The sequence below is a fragment of the Cotesia glomerata genome, linkage group LG10 (genome assembly GCF_020080835.1).
Source record: "Cotesia glomerata isolate CgM1 linkage group LG10, MPM_Cglom_v2.3, whole genome shotgun sequence".
Classification (NCBI taxonomy): Eukaryota; Metazoa; Arthropoda; class Insecta; order Hymenoptera; family Braconidae; genus Cotesia; species Cotesia glomerata.
This window is the reverse complement of record NC_058167.1, coordinates 772112-791828: the sequence shown is the minus strand read 5'-3', so window position 1 is coordinate 791828 and position 19717 is coordinate 772112. Positions and strand designations below refer to the sequence as shown.

At 30.4% G+C, this 19717-nt stretch overlaps 4 protein-coding genes across 12 annotated transcripts; 2 read left to right on the top strand and 2 right to left on the bottom strand.

Annotated features, from left to right (window-relative positions):
• The first annotated feature begins 682 nt into the window (after positions 1 to 682).
• Positions 683 to 6015, top strand: LOC123273308 (calcium-independent phospholipase A2-gamma-like). 8 transcript variants are annotated; one of them, XM_044740705.1, is made up of 7 exons: positions 683 to 778; positions 2251 to 3002; positions 4126 to 4338; positions 4441 to 4467; positions 4581 to 4789; positions 4862 to 5273; positions 5355 to 6015. In XM_044740705.1, exons 2-7 carry the CDS (start codon positions 2315 to 2317, stop codon positions 5606 to 5608), a joined length of 1803 nt encoding a protein of 600 aa, XP_044596640.1. In that variant the 5' UTR covers positions 683 to 778; positions 2251 to 2314; the 3' UTR covers positions 5609 to 6015. The 8 variants fall into 8 exon arrangements, with proteins under 8 accessions (XP_044596640.1, XP_044596641.1, XP_044596634.1 ...); XM_044740706.1 differs by lacking the exon at positions 683 to 778 and adding an exon at positions 1182 to 1201; XM_044740699.1 differs by lacking the exon at positions 683 to 778 and adding an exon at positions 1203 to 1286.
• Positions 5996 to 7229, bottom strand: LOC123273315 (phosphomevalonate kinase). The gene is made up of 4 exons (XM_044740723.1): positions 7046 to 7229; positions 6783 to 6988; positions 6551 to 6700; positions 5996 to 6479 (listed from the first exon to the last, which is right to left on the bottom strand). Exons 1-4 carry the CDS (start codon positions 7132 to 7134, stop codon positions 6358 to 6360), a joined length of 567 nt encoding a protein of 188 aa, XP_044596658.1. The 5' UTR covers positions 7135 to 7229; the 3' UTR covers positions 5996 to 6357.
• Positions 7230 to 8008: 779 nt separating this feature from the next.
• LOC123273317 (60S ribosomal protein L29) lies at positions 8009 to 9468 on the bottom strand. The gene is made up of 4 exons (XM_044740726.1): positions 9327 to 9468; positions 9004 to 9065; positions 8686 to 8750; positions 8009 to 8176 (listed from the first exon to the last, which is right to left on the bottom strand). The coding sequence occupies exons 1-4, from the start codon at positions 9380 to 9382 to the stop codon at positions 8060 to 8062; spliced, it is 300 nt and encodes a 99-aa protein (XP_044596661.1). The 5' UTR covers positions 9383 to 9468; the 3' UTR covers positions 8009 to 8059.
• Positions 9469 to 12551: 3083 nt separating this feature from the next.
• LOC123273310 lies at positions 12552 to 14917 on the top strand. 2 transcript variants are annotated; one of them, XM_044740708.1, is made up of 3 exons: positions 12552 to 12831; positions 12955 to 12981; positions 13158 to 14917. In XM_044740708.1, the coding sequence occupies exon 3, from the start codon at positions 13400 to 13402 to the stop codon at positions 14471 to 14473; it is 1074 nt and encodes a 357-aa protein (XP_044596643.1). In that variant the 5' UTR covers positions 12552 to 12831; positions 12955 to 12981; positions 13158 to 13399; the 3' UTR covers positions 14474 to 14917. The 2 variants fall into 2 exon arrangements, with proteins under 2 accessions (XP_044596643.1, XP_044596642.1); XM_044740707.1 differs by having other exon boundaries at positions 12955 to 14917.
• Positions 14918 to 19717: the final 4800 nt, after the last annotated feature.

Sequence of the window (19717 nt, the reverse complement as noted above, 5' to 3'; positions counted from 1 at the left end):
TGAATTGTACAATTGAAAAAATATTTGTACGGTAGATAAATTTTTCAATCGTTGTGCAATAAAAACTATGCTACGGTTAGTTTTTAAATTTAGTATTATTTTTCAAATTTTTTCTAAGAATTACTAATATAATATTAATATATTCATGGTATTTTGCCACCAGTATTTTATAAATTTTTTATGCAAATGTAATAATAAAATTCTATACATTTAGGCAGATCGAATATTTTATTGTACATCTAATTGGCATTTTGTGATATTTTTTAGTTTATAATTGTATATAAAACTAAAAAGTTATAGATTCAATATTTTATAAATTAATAATTATTTATTGAAAAGTTTGTAATTCGAATTTAAGTGATTTTATTTGTATGATAATTATATTGCACCAATGCATACATAATATGATTCTATTAAATTATTTTCATAAAAAAATCATATCATTTTTGTATAATATAGGTCTTTTTGCAAATGTTAATTTTAAAAAAGAAAATAGGACTTGGAACTTTTTTCATGCAGTTTTCAGGTAAGTATATGAATCGTTTTTACAAATACTTACTGAAAATTTACTCTTGTATACTTATAAAACAATTAATTTTTTTATTGAAACGTATTTCATCAAAGTCCAATTTTTGTATAGAGTTGTAGGAGCCTCGTGAGGTGTGCAAAAAAATAAAATGTAAATATTGACATTCACATCGTAAACAAAAATACTTACACTTCGTTGAAGAAAAATAAAGACATGTGATGATGTTAAGGCAAATAATTGAATTAAAATGTTAAGTATATTATTGCATCATTAATTTATTATTGAATTTGCTTTGTTTACATGATTAGATTTGTAGTATAAATTAGAAAAGAGTCATAGTATATCTATAACAAATAATTATTGTGCCAAAATCGCGTCATAATATCGCGCGATATTATTTTCAAATATAATTATAATTATATATTGCCAAAAGAAATCTATAAAGGATACCGTTTGCAGTCTCATCTTTACACAGTAAAATAATAAGTCTAACAACTGATTACTTTTGTTATTTATATTATATAAACGGTTTAATATTTGTTTCTTGTTAATAATAAGTGTTCAATTTATAAAATAATCGTAATATTAAAAAAAAAAGTTTTCATTCTTTCAAGTGAACATATTTTTTTTTCAACTAAGTATTAATGAAAAAAATAATTAACGCAGAATCAGGTAAAATAATTTATTCAATATTGAATAGAAAAATGGCGTTACATAAAAATTCTAAATACTGCAAACAAAGTGTCACATCAAGAAGGTGAAGATTATGAATATTTGTTACAATTGAACATAATTTTTCTCTTCCTCGTACCTTTTATTCATAAAAATAATAATATATGTGTATGTGTGTCGCGGGCCTTCCTTTACCAATATATACCTTCTTACGTATGCTTACTGTCATGCTATCATGTTATAATCCCCTTCGACTTTATGGATTTTAAATATATATACTAATAATAATAACTATTGTCAGGTGTTCCAGAGTTATTGACAAGTCTATACATAATAACTTGATAAGTAAATTTAATTGTTTTTATTCTATATAATGAATAAAAAACCAAATTTATGACTCAGTTATCATTATGACGCACTTTAATTATCGTACTTTTCGAGAAAATGTGCAGTCACTGACTTAGTTTTATATATACTTGCATTCAATAAATATTAGGTTACGTATGTTATGATTTAAAACCATACAAGTATTAATTATACGCTTTAATCTAATGTTGAGTTATTGTTCATAAATACTAATTGTTGTATTTAGAAAATAATAAGCAATAAAGTCTTGACCAAAACGTTAAAAAAATTTTTAAAAAGTGTATTTTAATCCAGCATTTGGGAATAATGAAACTCTAAATGTAACAGGTATCTGGAAATTTTCGGATTTTTTTGTAATAAATTTAAACAAATTATTGTGAAAAAAAAAAAAAAAAAAAAAAAAAATTGACCGCACAAATTTTAAAAAACTATTTACTAGTGCAATTTTTCTAAAATATTCTTCTCTACCAGTTTATTGTTTTAAATAAAATTAAAAATTGATCAGATGTCTGCTAATTTAATTAAATTCTGAGTTCGCGAATATGCTGTTGACACAATTACCAAAAAAATTTTATTTTGGTGAACGCTTCATTTGTTTTTACCTTTAATTTCGTTTTTGATAATTATTTTTACATCATAAATGAGGTACTTATAATAATTAAAAAAAATAAACTATTTTTCAGAAAGCTCATAGAAAGTGTAACAAAGCGAAATGATAATAATGTGACCGGAAAGTTATCTTATTCTATGAATATTTTAACAGAATCTAAAGTCAAAATGCAAAATCAATGGAAATCATTTATTAACTCAAAAAGTTTGTTATCGATTGTAAAATATAATGAAAATTTTAAGTTGATGCTTAACAAGTACTGGGTAGATGTTACCAAAAAGTTGACGCTTTCTTCAAATAATTATGATGAAAAGAGAAATTTTAATAATCATAATACAGTAAATAATAAAGATGGTGATCAGAAAATGGAAATATCCCAAAATATGAAAGAATTAAAAAGCATTAATCGAGGAGCTGGTGATTTAAATATTGATGATAAAAAACAGAGTTTACAATCATCTGTTGTTGCATCAGACCAATTATTGCAGAATACAAAAGATCAAATACTAGCATTACCACAATTGTTGAACAATTTATTTACAAAATTAAATCCTCGAGTCAAAGAATCCTTGCCATTGACTACAGTACCAAAATGGAAGATATATGCTAAAAGTAATATCACAAAACATAGTATTTTATCGAGAACTAAACACATACTGAACAGTATAGTTATTGCTGAATCAAGCACCTCACAATTGAAACGCATCGAAGATTTTCTAGCCCATATAGAGCAGTATCCGGAAGCAAGGTATCACGCTCTTAAAGAAGGAGTAGTAAAAGTATTGTTAAGAACAAGGCAAAAGTCTGAAGATGAGAAAGTAAATGGTAAGAATAAAGAATTTATTTTCGTAAAATATAGGTTTTACTGTTAATTTTTCTTCTGAAATTATGTGATAAAAAAAACTTTTCATAGCTTTTTATTATTTGAAAAAAGTATTAATAGTTATTTACTATTTAAAAATATATATTAATGAGCCAGATGGTTCTTTAAGTTATGATTATCCGTAAAAAAATGATTATCAACTAATGCTTCAATACAGTCGACGCTCTCTGTATTTGACCACATTCTTACTCTGTATTTGACGATTTTACACAGCTCTTATGGACAAGGACAAGTCAAATACAGAGAATGGTCCTGTACGGGCGAGTCAAATACAGAGAGCGTTGACTGTACACCTAAATATTTATTGTTTTGATTGAGAGTAAAAAAATTTTGTTATGAAAAATTGAAGAAAATTAAATTTTGATTGAGAATACAGTCAACGCTCTCTGTATTTGACTCACCCGTACAGGACCATTCTCTGTATTTGACTCGTCCTTGTCCATAAGAGCTGTGTAAAATCGTCAAATACAGAGGAAGAATGTGGTCAAATACAGAGAGGTCCAATACAGAGAGCGTCGACTGTAGTTAATCACTGTTGCCTAAATGTTTGCGGTAGTAATTTTACTGAATTAAAATATTTGGAAAAACCTTTAGCAGTAGGTATCAATCAGTCACTTTAAATCTACAATAATCTACATGCCGCCGCTTTTTCTAAAGAAATGTTCACTATTGAAAAAAAAATGTATTATATCATTAATTTTTTTTTTTTTTTAAGTTCAAAATGAGAAAGTAATTACACAGAGAAGAAAGCTATTTATATGTTAAGGTAAAAGCCCCAGTATATGATCATATACTGGTACATGATCATGTATTGGGGCTTTTACCTTACTATGAATTTAAAAAAAATGCTAGTGAAGTTGGTTTTGCGTTTCAAATCACAATTAATTAATACCTACACTTACCCAAATTGTACCAACGGAAAAATGGTTCTTGAGTTATACTTATTTAACATATAGTTCTCTTACTCTCAAATTCAAATTAAAGATCATTCTCTAGTTGAAACAAATTTTAAGTGTAAAATTAACGAGTCAATAACTAGTAATAACATATGTTAATCTCAAACAGAATCTATTCGAGAAGCTCTTGCTGTCATAGGATACATTGAACCACTTCCTTGTCGAGGTATTAGAATTCTTTCAATTGATGGTGGTGGATTGAGAGGGCTTCTAGTCATTGAAATGTTGAAAAAGTTAGAAAAATTAACAGGGCGTAGAGTACATGAGATGTTCGATTATATGTGTGGAGTCAGCACTGGTGCCATATTAGCAGCGAATTTAGGTATTTATCAATATATTATATCTCTTCCCACTCTTTGAATATTCAATTAACAAGACATGGTCTATTTATTTGACTAAATGTATTGTTTTTTATTGCAAACAGTCATAAAATGGACTAATACTGATGATGGTACTTATCTCAAATAACTAATTTAATTGTAATTTGAACTAATTTATTTTTACTTTGATAAGAACTATAAAAAATTTAATCATTATTATTAATATTTTTATTCTAATTCATAGGATCCCCAAAACGAAAATCTTTAGAGGAAATTTCTGATTTATATAAAGCACTCAGCATGAAAATTTTTAATCAAAATGCACTTCGTGGGACAAGTAGTTTAGTATGGAGCCATGCATACTATGATACTGCTTTATGGGAAAAAATGTTACAAGAACAGTTGGGAAATGAAGATCTCATAAAAACAGCCCGTGATCCTTGTTCACCAAAGGTAAAATAGTCTTAAGATAACCAAATAAATTTTATAATGAAAAGCCATTTAAAACAAAATTAATTATTATAGTTTTCAGCTATTGCAACTGTTTTTAATGATGCCCACGTAGCGGCATATATATTTAGAAATTATACATTACCACCTCGAGTTGAAAGTCAGTATATGGGCTCATATAGACATAAGTTATGGGAATCCGTTAGAGCATCGGCTGCTGCACCAACATATTTTGAAGAATTTAAACATGGAGATTATATTCTATCTGATGGTGGAATAATGGTTAATAATCCATGTGCAGTAGCAATTCATGAAGCGAAACGTTTATGGCCAAATAGTCCAATTCAATGTGTTGTGTCATTTGGAACTGGTAGAACCCCACCAATTATTCCAAATAATGAAGGTCACATAAAAGAAGGAAATATCGGGTCATCTAGTTGGAAGGATAAATTTTACAAAATTCTAGCAAGTGCTACTGATACAGAAGGTAATTATTCAACTAAAGACATAAATTTGATTGTGAACACAATTAACAAATTAAAAACAAAAGATGATACTTTAATTTCAGGAGTACATATAATATTGAATGATCTTCTACCTGATCACGTATACTATCGATTTAATCCATATTTAACTGAAATGATACCTATGGATGAGGTAAGACCTGATAAAGTAGCATTGTTGGAACAAGATGCTCAAATGTATATCAGAAAAAATGAAGATAAATTTAATCAAGCTTCAATTGCGTTAAGTCAAAAGAAGACCGCATCTCAGGCAGCTATGGATTGGATTAAACTTCAAAAAGATATATTAGGTCTTTAAACTAATTTATTTTCAAAAATTAGTAGAATTGCATTTTTGTTTAAGTAAAGACGTTTCAGTGAAATTCTGGGATTTTTGTTTTAACTGATTTTTTCTTAATTTTTTCAAATTAATGTATGAATTCTACATCTCTACAAATGATTTTAATCCCACTTTTGCAGATATAATTGTAACTCGTAATCATAAAAATAAAAATAACCTCAAGTTATTCTAACTGTGATATTTACCAATAGATTTATTCAATTGAACTTTTCGCTAGCGCTCATGACTTTAAGTATGTATATGTTAATTTATTAGAACTCGAGTCAGATTTCGGGACCTAGCAAAAGTTTCGTGAGGCTAATGAAGTTTATTTTGTATTATTAAAAAAAAAAAAAACTATAATAATAAAAAACCAATTAAGTCTATTTATTATCAAACTTATTGTAGATTGTCATAAGTATTTTAGATTTTTTTCTGTGACGTTTATTGTAACTTGTTGATCAACCTTTGAAATTTATTATGTATTAGACATTATAAGTATTTAAATAAAAGTAATTTCTAAATGTCTTAATACTGAGCGAATTGGTTGTGATTTGAGCTTTTTTTAAAACATAAACATTAATTAACCGGTTGATTTACCTTCTCAATTATTTTTAGCTTATATTTAACTTAAAAAAAAAAAAAAAAAAAAACCAATTAAATTGTTATAGATAATCGTATAAAAGCAAGTATAAACTATAAGTCGTTTTTCAATCATGAGATTTATCTTATGGAATAATTTGGATAATTTTGTCTATAATACTATCCAAGTCAGTACCCTCATTAGTTATTTTTAAATTCCATTCACTTATGTCATCTAAATCGCATTCAGTTTCGGAATCATCAATACCTACAAAAATTTTTATGTTAAAATAGATAAACAAAAAAATATGAACATAGTTCTATTTTTATGAGTTTTACCTGGTGTAAATTTCCAGCCTCGTTGAGATTTTACGTCATAACTACAATTGATTCGAATAGTTTTACAAAGTTCTCCATAAGTTTTTTCAAACCATTCAATATCTGTTTTACGTCTAACATCACTCACTATCCAAATTTTTTTACCGGTTGCTAAATAAATTTTAATAGATATTAGTATTTAATTAAAATAATTAATTTAATATAAAATAAAGAATACTTGATTGTTCGTTACCATTGTACATGTCAATTGCTGCTCTACAAAAATATCCGGTATCTGTACGTCTTTTATCTTCTCCCCATTTTATCATTTCAAGCCTATAATTTTCTTTATACTTTCCATCGCTTAGTAACTGATTCAAATCTAGATTGAATGTATTTGCCCAATGACTTTTTATAGGACCCGAAAGTTTTATAATAACACTTTTTTCAGGACCAAGCCTACATAACCAAAAATACTTTAATCTCACTTATTATTTATTGTAATATTAATTTTACCTTTTAAATAAATTATCAGTAATATAGTCTTTTCCTGACTTTCTTTTACCGCTAAATAATAAAATGCGATCTGGAGCGTTTGTCATCATTTAAAATTAATTTTTCTTTTTTATGTATATGGATACAACTAGTTTTAAGGTGTCTAACAATCTCACCTATCATTTACTCATAACTATAGTATTTGTATTCATAATCATAAATACACCGTTAACTATTTGAATTCTAGAAAAAAAAATAATTTTTTTGTACTAAAACCTATAAAATGGGGAGTAAATTATTTTTTTTCAAATAGGATGATCTAAAAAATAATCATTAATTAATCCAACTTAAAATAGCTAATAATATCCAGGAAAGCAAATAATTGATTAGTTTTTTCATCTTCAAAAAAATAGTATAAAATTAATTTGAAAAGAAAAAGTTGATACAATAAATTTGGGAAGCAAGAACAGACGTTACCTGAGGGATACAGATTGCTACATCTGAACAGAATGCTTACCTAGGGTAAGTACATGAGGAAAACAAAAACATCATCGTAGCTATTCTCGAGCAATCAATTAAATTTTCATCAAGTATCATTTGTCTCATTTGAGCGTAGACAATACAGCTCGTAGGAACTATTACCTTAATCCTAAGAACATTATACTCCATAAATAAAACCTTTAGGATCATAGTTGATATCTCCTACTTTATCTGCCACGCAATAATTAACAGAGACTTGACTGTGTTGTCGATATATTTAGGTATCAAATCATACACTATGAACAAAGTCTAGAAAATCACCCATATAACTTGCAAATAAAAAGAAAAAAAAACTTGTCATCTTGTATATAGTTTTTTAAAGAGAATTCCCCTTGACAATACATAAATGAATATAAGTTGAAAACAGCTGTTTTCAATGACATTGTCGATTGAATTTGTTAATATCTAATGAATAAACCTAAAAAATGAATACAACACTAAATTAGGAACAAACTTATCAAATGTTTATTTTCAATTACAAACAGTCATAATCGCTTATTTCGCTTTAGATTCGCGAATGGCTTTACGTTCCGTTGCTCGTTTTACTTGTTGTTTAGGATTTAGATTATGCTTTTTAGCGAATCTTTGATTGCGAAGGAATTTCAAATCCATCTAAAATAGAAAACAAAAACACATTTAGAAAAAGGATCGTAATAGAAAGAATCAATAATTAGTGATGCTGAAAGTATTTAGCATTCGATAATTGTATTATTAATTAATAACCGGTCCCTGCGATTGCAGCATTATATTTTTCTCTTAGTCGAAGAATTTTGAAAAAAACGCTCTGCTATGTAATAGATTTTTTAATTATCTATTTTGTAGCAGAGCGTTTTTTTCGAAACTCATTTGTTGAAAAAAAAAAAAAAAAAACATAAAACTGCACTAGCTTTATAATCATGAGTGCAATAAGGATAGTACCATTTCTCGCAGTGAGTGCGGCGCGATAAAAAGAGGGGACCAGCTGTTAATGGATTGTGATCAGAAAAAAATACTCAAAAATTTTTTGTAAAAAAATTGACAACTTCTTCACTGTGTGTTCGTGTATAGAAAAGAAAAACTAAATAGAATTGTTCGTTGTCTGCTAATTTTAAAACAATAATAATAATGATCTGTTAATTTACCCCAAGAGTCGATTCGTGTCTGTAACGTTTAGGTTTTTTGATTCCATTCCTGTGAGCCTTGCGATCTAAAAGTAAAACCAAATATTATTAATTATAGGAATTTTCAATAATTTCTTGTGATACTTAGACAGCAGACACTGGGAATATTATAAAATAAATGACATAGTAGATTAAATATTCGAGAAAAAAATTGGCTTCTAGATTATTCAATATCATTTGCTTCAACTTGTTTATGCAAAAATCAAGAATAAATTTTCTAGTACTTGCTATCGCCAGTAATAATTCATACTTTTTTTTTACCCATTGAACGATACTTACTCTGATTGTGGTTGGTGTGATTCTTAGACTTGGCCATCTCTGCGGACTTTTGTAACTCTTTGCTGTAAAAAATGAAAATTAATAATTAATAATTAATTTATCAATAAATTTTTATAACATATTTTTAAAATGCAACATTGCATTTGAAGGTTGTACTGTATGAGATGGACGCCAGGTAGATTTTAAGCATAAACAAAGTTATCAAAATATTGTTAAATTGAAAAAAAATTAATTTTGAAATTAGTAATGATGAAATTCTATTGAATTTATAAGAAATTAAGTGATTTTTAATTAATTTTGAAAAAAACGTGATTTTTACATACCACGAGAATGAAAGCCGGAAGTTTAAAGAATTTAAGAGAAGGTTAATTATTAACATATACAATTGTACTTGTGTAGCTTATGGTGTTACTCGACCTAGTGGTTAAAAGTATAACTATTCTCACTGATCTCTATATACCGCTACTGTGATGTCTCCATCTGGTGGATATTAATTTATTTTCCATGGAAATTTACCAACTATTGTACTCAACAACAGTTGTAAGCAAATTGACGGAAATCTACGGCCGCAACTTGAATACAAGTTAACAATCAAACTTGTAGTTAAATTTCCTTTCAACTTTACTACAATTTGACGGAAATACTTATACAGCAAGTTTTGACGTCTATTTGCAGAGTAAGTTATAGGTAACTAATAGGTAATCGCTCGCTTTGCCAACTCTTTCCGTCAAGTTTGCTTCAAACTCGAGAAGGGATGCTTGCTGAAGACAGGAGTTGCAGAGGCGCACGCAACTACCCTCACTACCCTCTGGGACTCTCCCACTCAAAAGGTACGAACATCCCAACCAGGGGAGTCGAAAACCAAGGAACAAGAAGACACTTATCAAAAAGCAAGACTGTAGTACACTACGCAAATTTTCCTTTTGCACGCCTCATAGCGCGAAGCGCGTGAGGTTGTTCCTTTTGCACGCCTCATAGCGCGAAGCGCGTGAGGTTGTGCTTTATACTCTACTCGACTTGTCAAGTTCAAGCAATTTTGTGATCTTTAAATGCCTCTATCACAAGCATACTACACTTATACAATGATATAAGTAGATGTACACCGAAAAAACACTTAAATTAAACCATCTTTTAATTTCTAAAATCATTTTAAGTTGCTATTTTGAAAAAAAAAACGTTTTGAAAAAAATTTTACGTGGACGTCCGGATGTCACCCCATTTTGGATGTACCAACGATTACTCCCGAACAAATTGATATTTCAAGACCGGACCTTTTTTATTAGTTTAAGAATTCGATGAACTGGGTCCGTATTTCATATCAGTGGCCTAGTTTACGTATTTTTTTTTTATTGAATTTTTATTAAAATTCACTACGATACAATCGTACAAAGCCAAACGAACTTTTCTTATTTGTCACGTGAAAACTATGGCGCCACTTGATCAAGTTAGATTTTTTTAGACTGCGTGCGCATATGACAAGAAAAAAGGGCGCCGATGTTTAAAAAAAAAATAAAAAATACTCTGTAAGAAATTACTTAATTATAATTTTTTTTTTTTTTTTTTTTTAACTTCCCGCTAAAAATCTCAGATTTTCAAAAATCGGGAAGTTATTGTTTTTACCCCGTTTGGCAAAAATCGAGTTTTCATCAGATCTCGACGTTTGAAGGTCACAGGAAGCTTCCCTGACTACCCCCGCGATGTTGTCACTATGTCTGTATGTATGTATGTGTGTGTGTGTGTGTGTGTGTGTGTGTGTGTGTGTGTGTGTGTGTGTGTGTGTGTGTGACTATGTGACTCGCTTATAACTTTTGAACGGTTGAACCGATTTCATCGCGGTTGGTGCCATTCGAAAGGGCTACGCTGAACTTAGATTTCCTGAGAATTTGAACCGATTCGGACCGATAGATTTTAAGAAATCTTGAAAAATCTTAAAAAAAATAAGAAAAAAATCATTTTTGAAAGTAGTTTTTTTGGAATATCTTTTAAACGGCTCTATCGATCAACTTCAAAAACTAATCCGCCCTTAAGCTTGAAAAACCACGCCGATCGGCGTCAACCCGATCAAAATCGGTTGATTCGTTCGAGAGATAGCGTGAACGAAAGAAAACCGAAAACCGAAAAAGTGTTTTTTCACATAACTTCGTCATTTCTTCTCGGATCGTTTTGATGATATAGAATAATTTCAGAAGTTAAACAACCGCGTCGATTGCCGCCAAAAACGTGGAAATCGGTTGACTAGTTCGAGAGATATCCTCGACGAAATATTTGGAAATAAGGATTTTTTCAACATAACTTCGAAATTTTCTGGAATAACTTTCAAACAGCTCTACCGATCGATTCCAAAAACTAATCAGCTCTTAACATCATAAAACCACGTCGATTGCCACCAAGCTGGTCAAAATCGGTTGATTCGTTCGAGAGATATCGTGAACGAAAGAAAACCGAAAAGTGTTTTTCAGAGTTACCCGAAATTTCTAGTTTGACCAATTGAAACTTAGAAATTATTTATAAGGCTTAAAAAACTACGTAGAATGCCGCCAACCGCGTAAAAATCGGTTCATTCATTCAAAAGTTATTGCGGTATGAACATTCAAAAAATAGTGTTCCATGAAACTTCTATCAGACTTTTGAGCTCAAAGAGCTCAAAAGCATAGAAAAGGTATCTTTTTGAGCTCGGAGAGCTTAAAACAACACACAGATTGTACTTTTGAGCTCGAAGAGCTCAAAAAAGCGGCCAGGTATTAACGGAATTAGCGGGAAGTTGCAGGGATGGCCTTTAGGGTCAACCGTTTTCCTAATTTTTTTTAATCAATTACACAATTAATTGTTTTCTTGTAAAATGAATGAGCGTTATGAGGCGTGCACTTTTGGATTTTCCAAACTTTTTCGAAATTATTGTCGGTACTTTTTATTTTGTAACCTATTGAATAATAAATAATAGATTTGTGCGCAAGGCAAATCTAAATTAAACTAAAATAATCTGAGCGTTTTAAATTCATTAAATATTTACATTATTTATTTTAAATTATTCAAATTTAAATCTTTTCTCCCGCCTTAATCTATTTACTGCGAGTTGAACGCCCTACCGCGTTCCAACGGGCGAATTAAAAGAACTCAATAAATTTACTATAGCCAATTTGGGGCTATACAACAATACATTACAAGCTTATAGCAGATGTACTATAGCTATAGATTTACGCACCTATATTATAGTATATGATACCCAGTGGATTTTGACATTTAAACGTTGACATGTTTTTAGTCTAGTAGGGATGGGCGATGTTAGCAAAAAAAATCGACATCGGACTATATTATTCTTCTTATTATTCTTTACATGCTATTTTTTAAAAATTTAAAAATTTTGTCAATTTTTCAATTCTAAGATCATATTCTAGCTATGAAAATGCACTCAAGTCATTAACAATCGTGTTTAATAGATTTTTTTCCCACATTGATAACTGTAATTTTTCCGATTTTTTTGGTATTTCGAGATTTTTTTTTAATTTTTAGCGCGCGCTAAAAAATTTCTAGTAGAAATTTATTTCAATGTCGATGGTTCATTTTTTTACATTGACCATCGATGTTTCGATTTAAAAAAAAATCGATGTTTCCCCGAAAAAACATCGATAGTCGAAACATCGATGTATATCGCCCATCCTATAGTCTGGTAAGAATCAAGTTTTACTTTTTAAATATATCGTATATAATAACTGCAGCTTTATTATAACACAAATAGTTGATATGAGCAATAAAAAAAATTGTTTTAAAGAAAAAAAATACGCTCAAAAATATTCGGAGTAATATGGGAACAAGACGAAAACTTAAAAGGTTAGTTTGTTATATTTTTGATAATTTTTAAAGCATTTTCCATAATCTTAAGTATGTTTTATTTAGTTACACAATTAAAAGATTTTTTTTTATTAACAATACTTTTTTTCAATATTGTTTTAGATTGGATAGCTCCTGATCTAGTGACTGGTAACTGTCAAAAAGCTTATTGTAAATACCCTGTTGAAAAGCTTCAATAAGATACCATCAAAAGCGACAAAAGCCACTTAGAAACCAATAAAATTTATGGGTTTCTAAGTGGCTTTTGTCGCTTTTGATGGGATCCTATTGGAAATTTTAAGCAGGGTATTGCCGTACTATTTTAGTAGCACATAAAAAAGATTTAGGCAAGCATGCGATATCAATTAAAAATAAAAATGCTGTTGATAAAGATAAACAAGCAAAATTATGTCGTCCAATAAACGTGATAAAACCTCCTAACAATAAAGTTAAAGTTGCTGAACTTCAACTAGCCGCATTTATAGCAGAACATACATCAATTATCACAGTTGATCACTTGACAGAATTGTTGAAAAAAATTGAACCGGATTCAGATGTTTTTAGTAAGATGAAATTGCATCGAACCAAGTGTGCAGCACTTATAAAAAATATTTTAGGGCCGTGTATGCTTGAAGACTTAGTGAATGATATGAAGGAATCTCCCTACTCACATATTATTGATGAAAGCACTGATAAATCGACTGAAAAAATTCTATGCATAATGGTACGATATTTTTCTTTTAAAAAGAAAAAATTACTGACTACATTTTATCGTATTGTAAAAATAGTTGACACAACTGCTAATGGTATGCATTCGGCTTTGAAATTACAATTAGAAGCTGATGGACTTTCTTTAAAAAATTTAGTCGGTATTGGAGTTGATGGTGCAAATGTGATGGTCGGTGTGAACCATTCTGTTTCATCGCTTTTGAAACAAGAAGTACCTGATATTGTAATTATCAAATGTATCTGTCACTCTCTCCATTTGTGCGCTGAAAAAGCTGCAGAAACATTACCTCGCCAACTAGAATATCTTGTCAGAGAAGCTCACAATTGGTTTTCCAATAGTCCAAAGCGTAAGGATGAATATAAAAAACTTTATAAAGTCATGAATGGTGATGAAGCTAAAAAGGATCCGAAAAAAATTGCTGGTCTGAGTGGGACTCGGTGGTTGGCTAGATACTCTGCAATTAATACTATTTTAGAGCAATGGGAAGAGTTAAAACTACTATTTGAATTAGCTAAAAATAATGACAAATGTTTACAAGCACAGTACTTATATGATATTATGGTTTGTCCAGCGTATAAATTATTTATGATTTTTTTGTATTCAAATTTAGAATTATTAACTAATTTAAATAAGCTATTTCAAAGTAGTAACGTTGAAATATTTAAACTGCTAGAAGACTTATTTTTGTTATATAAGAGTATTCTGCAGAAAATTGTGGTTCCATCTCAACTGCCGAAAATTAAGGACGACGATCTAGTTAATTTTAAATTTCAAGACTATCTAATGCATACATCATCAGTTTTTTTTGGATACAACTTTGATCAAGCAGCTAAATCAGTGCCATCAAATGAAATATCTAATATTCGAGCTCGGTGTAAAGATTTTTTAGTGAAACTATGTACTGAAATTTAGGAACGATTGCCTATGAATATTTCTATATTGAAATCAATGAATATCTTGACACCGACTTACGCTACATCACAGAGAAAACCTAATTTATCCAAATTGTTGGAACAATTCACTAGGGAATCATTGTATGGATCAAAAGATAATATTATCAAAGAATGGAACATGTTATCTCATAAATAGTGGGATAATACGAATGAAACAGTATCATTTTGGTCAGAAGTTTTCATTAAAACGAGATTACGAACAGTGCACTTTATTTGTGCCCACGAAGGAAATACTGAGCAGATTTACGGTACACATGTATGATTTTAAAAACGACACTGAAAAAGTAAGTGATGTAGAGTTTCAAGAACTGCTGAATATAACGAATGCAATATAGTTCATTTATATATGTGATTTTATATAATAAAGAAATTTTTATTTATTAATTTGTTATTAACAATACACGCAAAGTAAATATATTTATTTATATGATATAAATATTTACATAATATGAATACTTATATAAAATATAATGTATAGTCTATTAAAGGAAGTTTAAAAAAAAGAAACAAAATAATTTATTTTCTATTTTAAAACCTTTTAAAAAATAAAAACTGATAAAAAAAAAATAATCTGACTAATTTTTAAATAATTTCAATTTTAGTTTTAGGGGATTTTGTTTTTAATTTAGGGGCTTTTGTTAAAAGTTTTAGAGAAAAGTTTTTTCAAGAGTTGGGGACACTGAGTTCGAAGATGAGCTTAATTGGTCAAGTAATTTAGAAATGCCAGGATTTCAAAATTTTCAAAATTATAAAAATTCATATTTCTTCACTTTCTTACTTGAATAACTTTAAAATAGGATAACTTATTGAATCTTTGTAAATTGCATCTGAAAGCTCTTTAAATAAGTTTCAATTTGAGTGCCATATCATGTTTGTAATCTCAAAATTAAGTTCTATTCCGCTATGCCAATTATAAAATTTGCTGTTGCACTGGTTTTTTTTTTATCTATAGCCTAGTAGTTTTTTTTTTATTCATCATGAAATCTATTTCCATTTCTGCTGCCGAATGGCACTATTTATTATTATTATTTTATGACTTATTCATCTTCCTCACGTTTTCGATTCTTACATCTTTTTTTGTTCCTAAAAAAAAATTATTAAAAAGTAACTTTATTAAATAAATTATGGTAATTTTATTTGTTTTCTAATTTTGTTGTTCTGTACAATTTTAATAATCATAAAACATTAATTCATACAAAAGATCAGCGGTAAAAAAATACTACATATAAGAATCCGAAACGCGATGAAGATGAATATGTTATAATAATAATTTTGATAATAATAATAATAATGAAACAATAAATGAACAAAAAAAATTTTTAGGTTTACAAAATTAAGTCAATATTATACAAAATTAATTAATTATAACAAATTTCATGAAATAATAATTGATTATAATAAATTTTATGTAATAACTGTGTAAACTTTGATTGTAATGATTACAATAAAAATCATACGTTTAAAATTGATTGTTATTTTGATAAATAAGTAATAAAAAAAAATCTCCTTCATTTCGGCTCCCGAATGGCCTTCTATGAAATCTACTAAATCTACTGATTTCTATAAAACCTACTAAAAATTTCATAGTTGGCATAGTGGAATAGGACTTAATTTTAAGACTAAACAAATGACATGGTAAGTACTGAAATTGAATCTTATTTAAAGAGCTTTCGGATGCAATTTACAGAGATCCAATAAGTTATCCCATTCAAAAGTTATTCGAGTAAGAATGTGAAAAAATATGAATTTTTATGATTTTGAAAATTTTGAAATCCCGGCATTTCTAAATTACTTGACCTATTAAGCTCATCTTCGAACTTGACTTCGGTATCTATCTGTAGAAGAAGTATGTTGAGTTTGGTAAAGATCCGTTGTAAATTGGCGACGCTATCGTCGTGACAAGCCGCGTTATATCTGATATATATAAATATATATATATTAATGTTAGAATTAGGTAGGGCCCTTTAAATAAACAATACCAATTAATAGTTAATAGTATTTATTAATATGTGCATCCGCACGTTACCAAAACTTAATCGGAAGTAAGTGGTGGTACAGTTCTCAAATCTCAACTCAAGCAGGGATCGTGACATCACATGACCTCCCTACCACTCATGGGGTAAGACGGTTAGGCGTTACTTCCAACAATTAGGGTGATTTTTTTGAAAATTTTTTTTTTGTTTGACGTCTCAAAAGTTTCTTTAGGGTAAGAAAAAATTTTTCCCGCCTGAAAAAAATTTTTAATTTCAATTATAAATTAGCCTCAAAAGGGGGTCCCCTTTCCTGTTTAAATAACATGGAAAAAAATTTGTTTAAAAAAACAATTATTACTCGTGGAAAAAAAGTAGTAAAAATTCTTTGACAAATGTTTCTTGTAGGAAATCAAATTCGATAATAAATTCAAGAACTGGGTTCCCCAGCCACGGCCATTCAATAGCGACCCAGACTTGGGCCAGGACTGGGCAATCTAGCCTTGGCCGACTCAATGATTACCCAGCTCTAGCCAAGACTGGAAAGCCTAGCCATGGCCGTTGAGTGGCAACCCAGACTTGAGCCAGAATTGGGTAACCTTAGCTTTGGCCATCCAATGGGAAATCCAAACTTGATTAATCATTAAGTAATAGAATTTTGAACAGTAGATATTTATTGTTTAACGAATATTTGTTGGCAAATGCTAAAATTGAAAATTTACTATTTAACCAAAACAATTTCATATCGTCATAATTGATATGGTCTTAAAAAAAAAATTAAAATATTATACTTTACAGTTGCATTTTTAATATTGATAATTTACACATTAAAATTTATAGTAAGATATTAAGAGTATAAAGAACGTTTCTCAAAGTCTAAAGTATTATATGAACTTGACTCTTGCATTGATTAACTAATAAACATTTGTAAAAATTAGTTAATTTTCACCAAAACACAATGTTAACATAAATTATATAAATAATAAACCGTCACATTTCGTCACCATGTAGATTTAGCTTATAAGAATGATAAGATGTAGATTAGCTTATCGGTGTAGGTGTAGGGGTTAGTTATTGGTCTACTGGCAAGCACGCAGCTCCGGTTCGAATCTCGGTTAGAACACATGCGATTTTTACTTCATTTCTATAATCAGCGAAAGTTAGGTTTAAATTAAGAGTTAAACGGTCTAAACTTGCGTTGGCTCTACATAAAAATTAAAATAAAAAAATCATAATTAAAAAATTATTTTTTTATCATTTTTTATCAAATGGGATGGGCTAGACATGAAAATTAACTATGGCCCAGTTTTGGTAACCAGCCAGGAGCGTGGTAACCAGGCTTGAGCCATTGTTATCATTCCAGACTTAAGCCGACTGGGCCAACTCTGGCTTACAAACCTGGCCTAGAGTTCTGCATAGTTGGGCCAGGCCTGAGCCCGCCGCACTTTCCTACATGGATATAGCCTTAAACTCGTGACGTCACTTCAAGCCGTCAGAATCCCTACCTTTGCGCATATGTATCGATAAGAACTATTTTTATTTTGTGGAGAAACTGGAAAAAAATTAAAAATTTTTTTTAAGTTAACGGTTGAACTACAAAAAATATTTAGTTAAAAGGATTAATTATCCAACTATTGTTTTTGTTTGAAAATGATAATAAAAAGTGAAAATTAAGCCAGTCCCATGGCTAAGCGGTATAATGCTTGTCATGCTTGCTTGGGACTGGTGAGGCGTGGGTTCGAATCCCGGTGTGAGCTGAAATTTAATTTTCAGTGAACATCGGTGCTCGTAACTCACGCCGGGCTGTACAGGTTTGGGTTTTTCGATGGTTTCCCCAAGCCCTGTGCTACCGGTGGGGCACAGGCAAATGTGTGCAGTTTCCCCAAAGTCGGCCCATCGCCGCATTACTCTCCAGGCTGAAAAAGTATGTAATACCGCTAAACTTATTCTGCCAAACTTAATGTACCGATCAGCCTGGAGTCCCCTTCCGGTCTCGGCCGGACCCCCATCGAGACAGAAGTCTGAAAAGCGGGGTTAAAATAGAAAAAAAAAAAAAAAAAAAAAAAAAAAAAAAAAATTAAAATTTAAAAAATCTCTTTATGTGCATTCATTTAAAATCCATAAAAACTTGTTTCTACTTTGAGGGCCTATAACTTTTAAACCGTTCAAGTTATGAAAATTTTATATTCAATCAATTTTGTAGAGAATTTAATTTCCTACGAGAAACAACCAGTATGGTTTTCGGAAAGGACGATCAACCCTGGACGCAATCAATCTGGTTGTTGCAACGGCCAAGGAGGCAGTCGAAGAGATCAGATGGAAGGGTGGAGCGAAGAAGTACTGCCTGGTGGCCACTTTGGATATTAAAAATGCCTTCAACTCCGCCAACTGGGACTGCATTATGCAAGCCCTGGAAGAGAAAAACGTACCAGGATACCTACGTAGGATAGTGGCTAGCTACTTCACGGACAGAATCCTGAGATACGACACGAAGAATGGTCCAAAAGAGTATGATATTACTGGAGGTGTACCCCAGGGTTCCGTTCTGGGTCCACTTCTGTGGAATGTCATGTATGATGGCCTGCTGAGACTGACTCTTCCAAGAAGTGTCAAGCTTGTTGCATATGCAGATGATGTAGCTGTCGTAATCGTTGCTAAACACCTAGATGAGATAAACCACATGTTCGGTATCACCTTTGAGAAAGTTAACCGGTGGATGGACTCAATGAATCTACAACTGGCTAAACAGAAGACTGAGGCTGTACTTATTACCAGCAGAAAAGTGATAGAGACCATAAAGCTGAAAGTCGGAGAACAAGAAATCACATCACAACCATATATCCGATATCTGGGAGTGATGCTTGATGCCCGACTCAACTTTAAGCAGCAAGTCGAACACGTGAGTGCAAAAGCATCAGCAGTGGTAGCTAGCTTAGCACGACTGATGCCAAATGTCGGAGGCCCAAAGCAGAGCAGAAGACCACTGCTATCATCTGTAGTCACATCAATGCTCACTTACGGAATATCTATCTGGGCGGACGCACTAGAGAAGCAAGAATCATGGAGAAAGTCTGGACCAGTCTACCGTCTGAGTGCCTTAAGAGTAGCAAGCGCCTTCCGCACAATATCTATGGAAGCAGTGTGTGTCATTTCCGGAACTTTGCCTCTCAGAGTCTTAGCTAAGGAAAGACGGATCCTTTACCAACGATAGAAGTCAACCACACTAAGCGCTG

Bases quoted from the DNA above. Each gene is read 5' to 3' on its own strand.
- LOC123273308 (XM_044740699.1), top strand. From the start codon at position 1,234: ATGGCGTTACATAAAAATTCTAAATACTGCAAACAAAGTGTCACATCA. The intron at 1,287-2,250 runs GTGAAGATTATG...ACTATTTTTCAG, and splicing joins CAAAGTGTCACATCAAGAAG to AAAGCTCATAGAAAGTGTAA. The intron at 4,339-4,440 runs GTATTTATCAAT...TATTGCAAACAG, and splicing joins CATATTAGCAGCGAATTTAG to TCATAAAATGGACTAATACT.
- LOC123273315 (XM_044740723.1), bottom strand. From the start codon at position 7,134: ATGATGACAAACGCTCCAGATCGCATTTTATTATTTAGCGGTAAAAGA. The intron at 6,701-6,782 runs GTAACGAACAAT...AAATTTATTTAG, and splicing joins AGCAATTGACATGTACAATG to CAACCGGTAAAAAAATTTGG. The intron at 6,480-6,550 runs GTAAAACTCATA...AAATTTTTGTAG, and splicing joins AGGCTGGAAATTTACACCAG to GTATTGATGATTCCGAAACT.
- LOC123273317 (XM_044740726.1), bottom strand. From the start codon at position 9,382: ATGTTAATAATTAACCTTCTCTTAAATTCTTTAAACTTCCGGCTTTCA. The intron at 9,066-9,326 runs GTATGTAAAAAT...CATTTTTTACAG, and splicing joins TTCCGGCTTTCATTCTCGTG to CAAAGAGTTACAAAAGTCCG. The intron at 8,177-8,685 runs GTAAATTAACAG...TTTCTATTTTAG, and splicing joins GACACGAATCGACTCTTGGG to ATGGATTTGAAATTCCTTCG.
- LOC123273310 (XM_044740708.1), top strand. From the start codon at position 13,400: ATGAAATTGCATCGAACCAAGTGTGCAGCACTTATAAAAAATATTTTA.